At 36.5% G+C, this 13,990-nt stretch overlaps 1 protein-coding gene and 1 long non-coding RNA gene across 3 annotated transcripts in view; one reads left to right on the top strand and one right to left on the bottom strand.

Moving 5' to 3' along the window:
- The window catches only part of LOC144642854 (uncharacterized), a 40,460-nt gene that overhangs the window by 10,680 nt on the left and 15,790 nt on the right, over positions 1-13,990 (bottom strand). The gene's annotated exons all lie outside the window — the stretch shown is intronic.
- Positions 6,701-13,990, top strand: part of LOC144642763 (uncharacterized) — a 37,123-nt gene continuing 29,833 nt past the window's right edge. Inside the window, exons 1-6 of one of the 2 annotated variants that reach the window (XM_078501822.1) lie at positions 6,701-6,823; positions 6,930-7,000; positions 10,499-10,548; positions 11,584-11,680; positions 12,730-12,765; positions 12,858-13,310. In XM_078501822.1, the coding sequence (XP_078357948.1) occupies positions 11,617-11,680; positions 12,730-12,765; positions 12,858-13,310 (553 nt within the window). In that variant the 5' untranslated portion in view covers positions 6,701-6,823; positions 6,930-7,000; positions 10,499-10,548; positions 11,584-11,616. The remainder of the gene's footprint in view (positions 6,824-6,929; positions 7,001-10,498; positions 10,549-11,583; positions 11,681-12,729; positions 12,766-12,857; positions 13,311-13,990) is intronic. The other variant, XM_078501823.1, reaches the window with a different exon arrangement.

The raw sequence follows: 13,990 nt of genomic DNA, 5'->3' as shown, positions 1-13,990 counted from the left end.
GCAGCAAAGCTTTGGCATGCCCAATTCGCTGAATTAAAGTCGTCAAATATTCGAGAATGTCTTAATACTAAGATTAGGTTGCACTAGGCAGAAGACAGAACTTCAAGGGGCTATGTCACGGGGATTTCGCAGGTGTTTTGTCTAAACTATTCTGAGATGTGGGAGTCCCCGGCTCGACTCCGAGTCGAACGGCTCGGGTTCGAGGCCTGGCCGGGGCGCTGCGTTGTGTTCTTGGGCAAGACACTTTACTCTCACAGTGCCTCTCTCCACCCAGGTGTATAAATGGGTACCGGCGAATTTACTGCTGGGGGGTAACCCTGCGATGGACTAGCATCCCATCCAGGGGGGAGTAGCAATACTCCTAGTCGCTTAATGCTACGGAAACCGGGATAAGCTCCGGCTGTATGGGCCTCATGGCTCGGAGACAGACTTTACCTTTTTATTCTGAGATTAGTGGTAGGCAACTTAACCCATTAAAAACATTTTAGAAATAGATTGCATGCTTAATATTTGTTGCAACTGTTACTTATAATCTGCATTTACAAGATACATTATGTTATTTGATATTAATTCAAGTTATTTTCTTTATAAGTTTTACTTTTTTCGACTAACACTATTACACATGTTATTCCTTCTTTTGGTTCTTCCTTTGTTTTGGCGGTAAACGAGTTTTGTTTCCAGCCTTTGTTTATTTGCTGTCGGCAGGCACCACCCTTGACGAATTGCGTTTCCCTACGATTAAAATAAAGCGAAAAGGCCAAATGTTAGTGTAGGTTGCTAAATCCATATATTGTTGAGGATAGTTTTGCAAGAAATTCATGAACTAGCAACAAATTTGCTTTAAATTTCTGTTCTAAACAGATATCTACAGATTGAGAAAACATGAGAATACGACAAAGGTGTTAGTTTCGGCATATACACATTACAAGGAAATGGTATTGCAAATTTTGGTCGACATTTACAACCTTTACATTTATTTTACACCACTACTATTATCAGTTTGCTCAATGTATTTAGAAACACTATAACGAAATTTTTGGGAACAAAATGAAACAGCGTGTAGTTTTACAAAGGTTCCAATACTATATATAGCTGCATAATTCTACATATATGTTGTAACACATAAATTAATTTTAATGGGAAACTATACCTGCATACCTACCGAAAGTGTTAAAGTTGTGAAGCTTTCTCACGATGTTGGCACTGTTCTGTTGCTGGCATTGCTGAGGTTTATGGAACCACTTCTTTTTATGCAAGAGCTTTCTCATGGCATCTCGAATTTAATGATGGGTGAAACGATATAAATACTCTCCCAACTTTTCCAAAACGCCATCTTAAAGCAATTTGATGGATTTTGTGAGGCGGATACTCTTAACATTAAAATACTTGGTGTAAAATCATAGGAAACGAATGGGGCCTTTGAGTAGTTGGAATATAAAGTGTCACTCTTTCACACTTATACGTGTTGAATCGTTTTCGTTCGCGAAAATAATCACTTCTATTCCGTCGAAATTTTCGTCGATGGGTGCATCGCAAATCAGTACACCTAAGGTTTGAATAATAGAGAACATTGACCAAAGGAGACAATTGATTTAATGGCATTGCTATATTTGTGTTCTTTCTAATATTAAAGCGCATACGCCTAATTACAATAACGTTGTCATATAATAAAAGAAAATGAAAAAAGAAAAAAAAAACACAAAACGAAATGAGTCAGCTATATCTTTATTAGAAGCTTGCATCATTCTCAGGGGATCATTCTCAGGCAGTCCATGTTACACGTGCAGAATTGTACAAAGAGAATAAAAAGTCAAAAGCTGTTATTGAAAGGTATTGATGACTGCTAAAAAAAAATATTAAACAGCCAAGAATGTAGCTTGTATGGCCATGAGCTCATGAGTGAGCGCTGCGAACGAGTGAGATATCGGTTTTGATCACGAGAAGATAAATTAAATTTATTTTTTTCCAAGAGGGCACGGTAACGAATCCTGCAATCTGATTGGTTATTAGCGCGGCCCGTGGGCAGAGAACGTGGGTCGTGGGTCGTGGGTCGTGGGTCGTGCGTGTATAAGCCGAGTTACCAGCTATCTCTGGATTTTAAATTTACCGAAAAATGTGTGACGCTTAACAAGGCCGAAAATTTGAACTCACTCATTCAAAGACCTCGGATGGAGGTGTTACAATATACTTTGCATGAGACTACCGCTAGAACTTCCCCTCTCCATCGCCTTTTAACGCCTGCCACGCAGTCATCGACAAGGACAAGTTCCTTCAGTTTGGCTGATAAGCCGATCAGCTACTTCTATTTCTGCCATTTCATCTGTGTAAAATCGGAATTATAATCAGGGACCAGTGTGTGGATCAGTGGCAAACTAGTGTCGAAATATTTCCACTGGGTTTCTTGTTTCTTGGTTTCGTAGGATATATGCACAAATAATATGAACATTTTTATTTTAAAATTAATGGTCTAAAATATAACTTTAGTCAGTTCAACAAAATGAAACTTTCATTTCGCTACAGTGCTTGACATTGCAAGTTTTGATTTCCCTTTAATCTCTTTAAACGCAACCTTCGATAGTGCATCTGCAGCCTCAAGCTTCAATTGATAACGTAAGGTCAAATCTCGACGCACCTTCACCGCATTCAAACGTCTTTATAGGCAGCTTTTCTTCCTATTTCGGGGAATCTCGTTAATATTGATGTGTTAGTATGAGCAAAAAATAGCTGCCAAGTGTAAAAAAACATATTTCCTGTTGCGTTGATGGAAAGGCTTCTCAATAAGCACAATTTTTAATTGTACAACATACAACAGTGTACAACAACTACTACCTCGCGAATCCTTGACACCTTTCGTTTGACATCTGTCACTCATTTAAACTTTGACCTAAAACACAGCGTCACGATAACTTAGTCACGCGAGAGTCACGCTTTCCTGAACATTCCCGTTTTCCCAGGTATAAGAGTGTTTTTACTTTTTTTAAAATGCTTTAGACTTTAACCAAAGTGCTTTGAAAAAATGGCGCAGAAAAGTGCACATATGACCATTTTCAAACATTTTTTTAATAAAGCACCAAAAATTGTAAATTGTCACGATACCGGTAATGTATGAAACTTTAAATTGTGAAAATCAAAACCTTATCTTTGAAGTACTTGTCTTGTTTTTGGCATATTTCTGTCGTTTGACCGCGGTCGACGACAAACCTGCAAGTTCGGATTCTGAAACAGCAACATCGATTTGGTAGTACATAAAACCGACGTACAATTATTAAGTCATTTCAAGAATATAAATAGTTCCTTTCGCTATAGTCCCAGACAGTGCAAGTTTTGATAATGCTTCCGCAAATTAAGGATGGGCCGATACTCGATACCAAATATTCGATACACCGATATTTTGACAATTTTGAAAAGTATCGATACTTTCGAAAAATATCGCACTTTCGATACGTTTTCGATACTGCACACGTGACCTGAGCCTGCGGTTGTCTGGTCAGCACGTGAGGTTTGAAAATGCGATTTTGCTCAAAGAAATATTGATGTTCTGGTCAATATTTGAATTTTTCTTGCCTTGACTTGATGTCCACACATTGCTGATGCAACAGTGAGCCGAAAAGACCAAAATCAACATTCTTGGCTAACATTTATAACGCCAGGTCTGTCCTTTGTATGGTCACGTGACAAACCAATGACGTCAGGACGGAAATGACGTCATAATATCGATATCGATATCGATATCGAGAAAAAAGGCAAATATCGTATTGATATCGTATCGTTTTGAAAAACCTGTATCGGCCCATCCTTACCGCAAATGCTTTCAACAAACATGTACATTTCACCTATTTTTAACCAATCATACTTGAGCGTTCCCACGCCACTAATTGGATCACTGGTAACTAGCGATCAACGGAAAATAAATTCTTTTATTTTTCAAGTAGGAGAATAAAAAGTTGGCCATGCACAGGAAAAAAAATTCCATTAGGTGTTCTGTAGAAATCCTTTAAAGTTAAAAAAAGACTTGAGAAGTTGTAACTTTTTCACTTGATTTGCCCAAGAAAAGCCACGAATCTTTAAAAATTATAAAATAAATTGGCTAGCGTGACTTCCCTACATAAAACTGGAAAAACAAAGAAATGAATAACATGATCATTTAATCGATATGGAATGAAGAACCACCAAGCTACCTACATGAAATCTTTCAATAAATTGGTTGTTACCAAAACGTTGCCGATCAGAAAATTCTCAGTCGGCAAACAGCCTGCACGCCAAGGTCAAGCAAATACTTGCAATTTTCGGCCTACCTCCGTAAAACTGTCAGGCAGACATGCGTAAAACTGTCAAGCGAAACGGTGGGCCCGACTTGAAAAAAACATTTAAAAACGGTATCCAAAAATAACAAATCGGTGAGAATGCTCCTTTGCATCGGGGGCGAACTTGCCTTGACCCAGAACGCACGACCGACCCACGACCTACGACCCACGACCCACGACCCACGACCCACGACCCACGACCCACGACCCACGACCCACGACCCACGACCCACCCACCCACGCCATTTAGTTTGACCCTCCCTGGCTATGTCTGTGAGAAGTTCCAATCACGTCCACGTTTAATTTTGAGCATATGCATAAGAAATGTATTTACATTCGGTGGAACAAAACTGTAAGTGGCAGTGACAGAGAATGTAGATAGTTTCTTATTGGTATGAACGCACGTGAGCCGTTATGGGGTTAATTGACTCTATTGTTGTAACGTATATAAGGGCTGATGGTTGTAATGTATTCATCTCAGCTCTTGAACTTTTCAACTTTTATTTTATACACTTTTATTATCTTTGTACTGTACCTTTAACCCCCAAGGGCTCATGCGCCTGCATTTGGTTGGGGAGTACGTTTCCATTTTTCCACTGGGTTTTTGGGTTTTCGTACCAGGTGGCGTATAGGTTTGAAGTCCGAGAAGTGTATCCGTTTTGTACGTTAGAGCAATGTACTTGATGAAGACGACATTAAATACTAGTACACATAGTTCAAGCTGCACACCCATTTCTTCTTTTTGATAGTAGTGAATATAAATAAGAATGTGACCTTATTTTTCCGATATATCACCTTTACGGCTACTTTTTTGCTGAACATGACACTAGAAATTCACACTAGCATGAATGATTTATTACATTTTCTTAGTGAGAACTGTCAGATGACCGTCGGCTCTCTTTATTTGAGAAGTCGCAGAAGAAGAAGTTTAATTTGAATTGCAATCACAGTATAGTAAAAGTTGTTTAAATTCTATGTACTAACCGGCCAGCCTTGCTTGGAAGTTATAATGATGTGCATGTGTAATATGTTTTAGAGGAATAGCAATCTATGAGATATTGCAGTGCATAGCTATAGTGGACACTGTTATACTATAAATGTTTACTTTTTGCTTGCATAACGAGGCTACTTTTTGTCCTTATCTTCATCTCAAATACACTTTTCTGTCCTTTAGCGAGAGCACAAACTACTCTCTATTGCAGTCAAACTAAGGCTATAGGCAGACGCCAAAAAAATCTTCCTGAACCTCTCTATAAGCAGAGAATAGTTGTTTCAACCTTGGGTCAATCACGCCCTAGGTGGATGCACAGGGAAGAAGAGTTAAAAAAACAATTTTGACGGGATTTTCGAACTACGACGATGAATTTTTCGAATTTGAGCCATGTGTTTACATTTTAAGCGAGGATGGTTCGAACCACTTTACAAACAGCCAGTAGAATTCATTAGAAAAATAAAATATATATTTTAATTGACGTTGTCCTCCGCATCGCTTTCTTAGTTGCTTAAACCTCTTTAAAAGTAAATACTTAAATAATTTCTCGGGAAAAGACGACCTGCTGCCGCCCTGTTGCAAAACCGCTGACTAGGACGTGAACTGATTGCTTTGCAAGTTGTGAGAAGATTATTATTTGGTCCCAGACCTTCTTTCTAACCCTCCGTCTCACATGCATATACGCGCGATTATACTATTAAATGCACAGTGTTTTATCCTAGCCCCACAACGGAAAGGGAAAATGCAGTACTTGCATTTATTGTCAATTATACAGACATTTTGTAGCTTTTAAACCTTTTTAATGTTGTCTTTTTAATATGCAGTTTATATATATATTTTTTTTTAATATTGTCTTTTAAATATGTAGCTTTTAAATCTTTTTAATATGTATTTCATTTAATATTAGTTTTTAAATTGTCAAACGCTGTTATCATGGCCACTGGCCAGGAAGATTAAATTACCTTTACTGCCTTTTATGTAATGAGTTAGATTTCATTATAAAGATGACGGTGTCTTTCTTTGAACACGTAAAAATGATACCGTGTAGATTAATACGTATGATTTGTCTCTATGCCGTCTAACATAATTGTAGGACAATAAATATAACTATCGTATTGTATTAGTTTTAAGCGGAACAACAAAAACTTGACGTCATGCAGCGATGGTTCAAGGACAGTGATGACATCATCGATCAAACTACTCGCTAAACGATTCTCGTAGAACAAAAATTAATAGTAAAATAATAACGTAAAACAAACAGTGTTCTGGACGAATGACCTGCCTTATTCCATTTGAGTGGGTTGTGTTTTGGTTTTGAAACTATAACGACGCTCATTAGGCAAATAATAAAAAACAAATATAAGATCAATATCGTTTGCTCACGCAACAAAATTAAACAACAGCAGTCAGTCTTGCGTATAGGTTCAATACAAAAAACATCAACAAGAGCGATGACAGGCGGATAAGCTTGTTTTGTTTTGATTCGCTCATATATTGCTTGACTTGATTTTATGTCTGGCAACCCAAGGTAAATTATCGTTTTCGTTTTGACTCGATTTACTTATTTGATGAATGCTTTATATAAATTGCCGTACGTGTTCCTTGTCACTTTCCTACTTCTTTGTCTTCTCTAGTCACGTTTTGATGTGCACCATTTGCGGTTAAGCTCCAGTAGTACGTACAGGAATATTTACCACGCCGTAAGGTAAATTTCGTTCTTATGCTATACTGTTAGGAACTGACGATGACCAACTTTCCTTTCCTTCTTTCTTAAATTCTAAAGCACAAACTCTGTACATTCTTGGTGAAAGTTTTGCTTTATTGCTAGATTTATTCAAGCCTTTTTGCATGTTTATTGTGTAGGCGAAATTCTTTGTCAAAATAACGTCACAACGCAACAAGTGCGCTAAGTGAGTACGTATAACAGCTTATGTACAGGCCCTTAGTACAAATTTGCCGTCCTCTGACGAAGACTTAAATTATTCGCTTAAGTGAAACGTGCTGAAGTCGCTATACTGACAGAAAGTCGATCATACAGATTACAAACGTAATCTGATATTAAAAAGTAATAAGTTATCTACGGTTCAATTACTGCCCGATTATCCATGGGTATTCAATATTTTTTTCACTATATATATATTATTAATTAGTTTTATCCAAAGAATAGTTACCGTACTTAAGCCGTACGTCGAAGCCCAATACTGAAGAAATATTCAACTCTTAACGGCACTGGAAGATCAGATTGCAGATCGAAAATTCTGCGACAGTTTGAAACATGAACCACATATCGCGTATTTTGCTATTGATCCCAGCTAAATCACAAAGAACAGTTATAGTCAAAAAAATAATGTATCTGCCATTATTGGCAGTTAGTTTCGCTTAGAATGATCAAAATGTATACTACAAGGTGGTGTTTTAGTAAACTTTTTCATTTTGGTTTAAACAAAAACAAAACCGGCCGATTCAAAAGCACATCGGCTGGATTCAAACCAGCACCGCGAGTTACAAATTCGATAAAAATGTATTTGGTAATCTTTAGCTGTGTGCAAGGGATGTTAGCGCTAATTGGACCAGGGGTGAAACACCACTCCAAGGCTGTACAAAACAGCCGCTTTCTCCATGCAAATAATCTTTAATTATAAGTTATTGCGGAAAAGGAGCGCAGGTCCCACAGGGCACAAGACGACACCTCGCAAAAAATAGCTGCAGGCTCCGTCTCAAAAATTCACCAAAATAATGTTCAAAGCTAGCAAACTGTTATCTGGGCTCCAAGTAACAAAACGATGGGTTAAAAATTTTCGGCTACTATACGTGCAACCTTTCACATATTTGTTTGATAAGTATTTTTATTTTTGAAGATCTTTTATTAAAGCTAGTTATGTACAAATATTAAACATTTAATAGCGACATTTTGCCTTTCACATCAATTTAACTCTCCATTCATGAATAAGGCTGTTACATTTATTTTTTTTAGCTTATTTTCTTTTTTAACTTTTTGTTTTATTTCCAATTCCAGCGTGTTCATCGTTAGCCGTCTTTTTTATCACATAGTCGAGAGTTTCTTGCAGTTGAATTTAGTTTAAAATGTTGTTCTCAAAATTTAATATTCTTAGTCTTAGCCTTTCTATCACCTATGGAGACAATGATCTTGTATATACATGTAATAGCAAGGGTGAACATGTTAATTAATTTACATTCGCAACATGATCGCCGATAAGTAGGTTCTGTCACGTATTAGCAACGGTAATTTAAGGTGTTATACTGCAGCCCACAAAACTGCGCCTCGTCGCAACGGTTGGTTAACTGCCCCTGAATGAATAGCCGTTGAAGAGGGTCTTATGAGCGCTCAACGAAGGTAACGATTTTGCCGTAAATATCATTAATTTTTTTAATTTTGAACGATAACTAAACAATAGTCTTGTTTTGGTTCCACATTTGTTACGGACAGCTATTCCATTTGAATGGTTAGTTGCTAATCTTCTTCGTTTCATTCAGTCAAAAATTAATTTGTCACCGAGGTGTTGAAAAGGCCAAGAACTTTTAATAGAGAATGATCCTTAAAATTCGCCCATGGCAAATTTACTCAGCCGCCGTTTTTCATTGTTTTCAGTTCGTCGTAAAGGTCCTTGACATTTTGCTTTGCGTGAATGTCGCTCTTAACATTTGAATTCTAAATACAAAGCATTATTTCTATGCGTTTTGTAAAGAAACGATTTGTTTTTCAATAAGTACAATGCGCGTGGTAACGATGTTCAATTTCAGTTACCATATATATGTACTAAACGCGACCCTATTTCATAGGAAATATACTGAAATGACCTTTAAAACTGAGTGGAAATTGTGCTTTGGTCATAAGAAAGGGCAATTGAAGGAAGGGAATTGGAAATTGATTGCAATACGTCAACAATTCAAAAATACTCGAAAAAGATGAAGAAAATAAATGTAAGAATAGGATTCTTTGTTGTTAACACAGGTGCCTTATCAATGTCTGACTGGGATGTCGTGATCGTGTCTACTATTTACAATTCTCCTATAACTACTTAGCCAAAACAATGTGTATTTCAACCATCATTCACCATTTTTGTGAGATATATTTCTTAATAAAATGAAGAGAAAAAAAATGTAAATCTTTATTCTACTTTTTTAAGTCAATGGACGTGTTTCAAATCCATTATGCAAAACAAGTCAATATTTTATCTAAAATTGCAAATGATGGGACTTCAAATACAAAAGGAAACGGCCTATAACACGTAAAATGATCATGACCGCTTTTGTTTGTAGTAGAACCTTAACCTCAAGAAATCCTCAAAAAATAAAACTGTAAAGTTATTTTGTGTTTAATTTCGTGTTCATGAACTGTTGACCTTGCGTTTTCCTTTGATGAGCAACTTATGCAGATATTGCACGAACGTCAGGTCTAAACGTTAACAATTACTGACAGGGTCAGGAAATATTAATTGCCATTGGGAAACAATGGGATGTCACCAGATGGTATTCTTGCTGTTTATTATTTTGTTCCCTTCAAATGGACCGAGTGGCATATACAAGGCGAACGTCTCCTTAGGCGAGAAAAATTGATCTTCTACAGAAAGATCTGTATTCCATAATTCACTTTAAAAATGACCATAAATGCACACGTGTTTCGTACTCGTCAAAACCATACAATTACACCTGCGCCAAAAATGCAATAACTACAATAACTACACTTTAAACATTCTAACGAGCTAAAGCGATTGGTTAAGTTATTATTTCTATTTTTCATATAAATTTAACAACTAAGAGTAGAGCGTCATTCATTGTACCATATTACAGTCTATAATGGAACTGTTTAGCTTGTCAAATGAGGTAATCGCAGAGCAGCTGGACAAAGGTTTAGCTCAGTCCACATTAATATTAGCTTATGTCAAATCTAAGATTAGATTGTATTTATGGCTTCATATTTCATCTCTACGATCTTATAAGACAAGCCGCCAATGCGTTGAATAGACCTCTTTTTTATCAAATTTAGGTTTCCATTAACTTAAAACAAACATTGCACGATTTTCAGGGCTCTTAGAAGTCATTAGAAATTAACAGCGTCATAAATTGTAACTTGAGGAATAATAATATGCCATCGAATGATTGAATGTCATGTAAACTTGTATTAATTATATTTTGTTTTCTATAACACGAATTAATCATTACGGTGTTGTTGACATTTCAGTTTCTCCAGCAGTAATCGTGCGAAACGATCACGTCAATTGGCAAGCCAAGGTGAGAATTTGAGTAATGTCTTTTTAATATATTTATGGGTCCTCTGGCCTATTTCTTGCTCTTTCAAACTTAAATAGTTAAATCATCCATGAATGCACGGATAGTCGTTTTTACAGTTAAATACAAAAGGGAATAAGATAATTTTCTTATTTGAAATAAGAATTCCAGTTCGTGCCAGGAGGGTGTGTATTTCTTAAAGACATAATTATAACCTTTTTTATATTAATGTTTTCATGGCAAATTTTCAGCTGAACTCAAATGTAATGTAAACTTCGTAGGTCGATCTCAAAAGGTGTAATTATTTTTTTCTGAGTGGAAAGTATAGGTTGGTGCTTGGCTGATCGCAATACTTTGACGATTTTGAAGAAGAGCAATCGAACAGAAATTTATATGTCACCCAAATTAAACGCCATACAAATAAAATACATATATAGAAGGTACGTGCAATTTTGCACTCTATTAAGTTAAACAAACTAGCAGAATTTCGCATTAAGCCCAGTGTTCGACCACTGGAAATAAAATGTCCTTGGAGAGATTGTCTGGTTGATCGAGCACTTTCACCTCGAGGTTTAATTTCGTCGTTAATTCGAAACGTTCATAAAAAAGGCCAAACAAAAAGGCCTCAAACGCGTACGTGCTTAAAATGGAATCTTTGTATAACAATCAGCTTTTATTTATACATCAATATTACACTAAAAGTACTATAAAGGTAAGACGTGCTGTAATCAAAAAGAAAAACGAAACAAGTCATAAAAAAATTACCATCTTATCGTCTTAAAATCAAATCACCGTAGGATCGGATTGACAACCAACTATCCAAGCACTGAAGGTAATTATTATGCATACACTCGTATAATTCATCTCGTAGCAACATCGCCCGGACTGTTATTTTTCTGTAGTCGAATAACGTTTCAAAATGTATGGTTGAAAAAAGAAAGTGCGAATTATCGACAAACTTATTCTATTGGTCCTGGTCTTGTACCTTAACTTTAAGCCTAAAATTATGACTGATTGTTTACTTATTCTTTTGAACAGACTTCTGCTGAGCCGCAGGAATAATTAACGGCTATGGGCAAAGAGGCAATTCAGACATTTTTATTCGTCACTTTCGTCCTGGTTATCTACACGAAAGGTAACTTATTTCAAACGTCTATTCTTAGCTTTAGTCTTGGACGTATAGAGAGTCTGATACCATTTTGGGGACCTCGAATTACAAAGCGATTCTAGGGATTGTATACAGAGTAGGCACACAACAAAGAAGGGGTTGCTAAGGTAAATATTTGTTGCTTTGGTGCAAAGTTAACCCACATATGACTTCGGGACCGGGAATCGCGCCCCGGTCACAATGGTTGAAGGCAAGCGCTCTCGCCACTGCGCCATCCCTGCTCCCCAATGAGAACAAATCTGGTTTATTTTCCTTCTGAACTGCTCACACTTTTACAGATAACTGGTCTTTTAAGGTGGCTCGCGGGTATTTATTGATCTGACCGCCCTTTTTAAAACGTGTTTTTAAAAAGAAAAGCATTAAGGGATTTCTTAGAATTTTTAAAGCCTGACAGAAGAATCCGGAAATAATGTAAAATCATAAAAAAAATAGCGATCAAGCAATATTTAAGTTATTGGCAGTTTTGTGAATCATCTTTTTTTAATAAAAAATGATAATTTTTAAAATGTATGGTGATATTTTTGTGTAATGACCTGAAAAACGTTGGCAAACTGTTAATGTTCGCTAGCTACGTGAAAATCATAACCATAGATTTTACAAAATAGTGACTTTTAATTTTGCTCTTAGAACGGCCCTATTATTCTTTTTACCACAAATGTCGCATAAATATGAAAGCAATCCTGACCAAAACGCCCACCCATTTTAAGGTAATATCACTTAAAACTTGTGTGTAAAAGTTTAAAAGGTCGGAGTTTTGCATCAAATCTTTGCAATCAATAGGTATGGACAATCAATAAAAAGGGACCTGTTACACCAATTAGTAGCCGTGTCCACCTAAAGTGTCTCGACTTAATTTCATTATATTTTCACTAGATGGGACTTCATGCATAAGCTTTCTTATTGAGTGCCTTGTCCTTTTTGCCCGTTTCCAATAAACGCCTTATATCTAAAAAAATAAAACTCTAGATTTTGTGTTATTCTTAACGTTACATTTCTTTATTTTTTTTCATTTTCAGCCCAAAACACGACTTTCATCCCTCTACCCCCCATAGGTGAGTCTTTATTGTAACCTGATTCAAATACAATTGCGAGAACCTGAATTTGCAATTGCGCCATTATTGATTGTTTATATTTCTTATGTCAGCTCTTCCACAATACTGTGAGTCAGGTGGGAAAATCTACAACGTGGGTGATGAGTGGAAGCCAAATCCATTCTCAGTGTGCAAATGCGCTGCCCCATCAGCCATCCAATGCTCTATAATTATGGTGTGCCTTGATCACCAGCAAAACCAAAGACAGCCCGGCGATCGGTGGCTTGCAAACCCGACAAATCTCTGTTCCTGCACTCTTGGAAATTTCGTAATTTGCCAATTACTAAACGAGCCTGTATGTATGGATATCAGCGGCAACTTGCGTAAGTATGGGGAGACGTGGATGAACAACTCATGTGTGGATTGTTCGTGTAACAATGGTAGTATAAACTGTACTGGATATGATGTCAACATCACTTATGGATTGTATAGTGTCCGGCTGTTTTCTACCTGTGAAAAGTGTGATATCCCGTCCAACGCACTAGAGAAATCAAGTACTTGCAAAGGTAAATAAGCCTTTTTTTTCATCTACGTCACAAGCAAAAAGATGACAGACTTTAAAATGTGTTAACGTTGTTACCAATTGTTACAGTTTGCTATGTTTTTGTATTAAATATTTTTTTTTAGTAAATTATATTTTGGACAAAGGACAGAAAGTTAAGGAAGCACTGCTAGAAATACCCTCCCAATTGATTATTCGCCAATCATTTGTTAACAACAGAACTGTCTTAAAGTGTATATGACACCAAATCTTTTATTGGCTTTTTTCTTTCGTTGATATGTTTCGACTAAAGGATTCATAGTTAAAATTCTGTCCAAAAAAAAAATTTCCGTCATTTTTTGCCGCCGAAATGTCGCACTCTCGATGCCAGTCTTGAAAATTCAGTCAAACAAGTAGACGTCACAAAGCTGATGTGACGGTTTACGGCCGCCCGCCGCTATGGCAATAGTGCTTAGTGTTGTAGATTAACATAAATTTTAGGTCAAAATAATTTTATTCTAGTTTTTTTTTGTATTTTTCTGTTTCAGATTTAATACTATAATCCCTAAACAAAGAAAAATACAAAATACAAACTGGTTTGGAATAATTTTGACCTAAAATGCATTTTTTAACTACAACATATACAACGTCCATCGTGGATTAGCTGGCTTGTCCTGTTTCTCCAGTTTGCCCTTGGTATGTTTG

The sequence above is a fragment of the Oculina patagonica genome, chromosome 2, assembly GCF_052425735.1.
Source record: "Oculina patagonica isolate OP01 chromosome 2, crgOcupat, whole genome shotgun sequence".
In the NCBI taxonomy this organism is placed as follows: Eukaryota; Metazoa; Cnidaria; class Anthozoa; order Scleractinia; family Oculinidae; genus Oculina; species Oculina patagonica.
The sequence above is the reverse complement of the archived record's forward strand: the minus strand, read 5'-3'. Positions and strand labels throughout refer to the sequence as shown.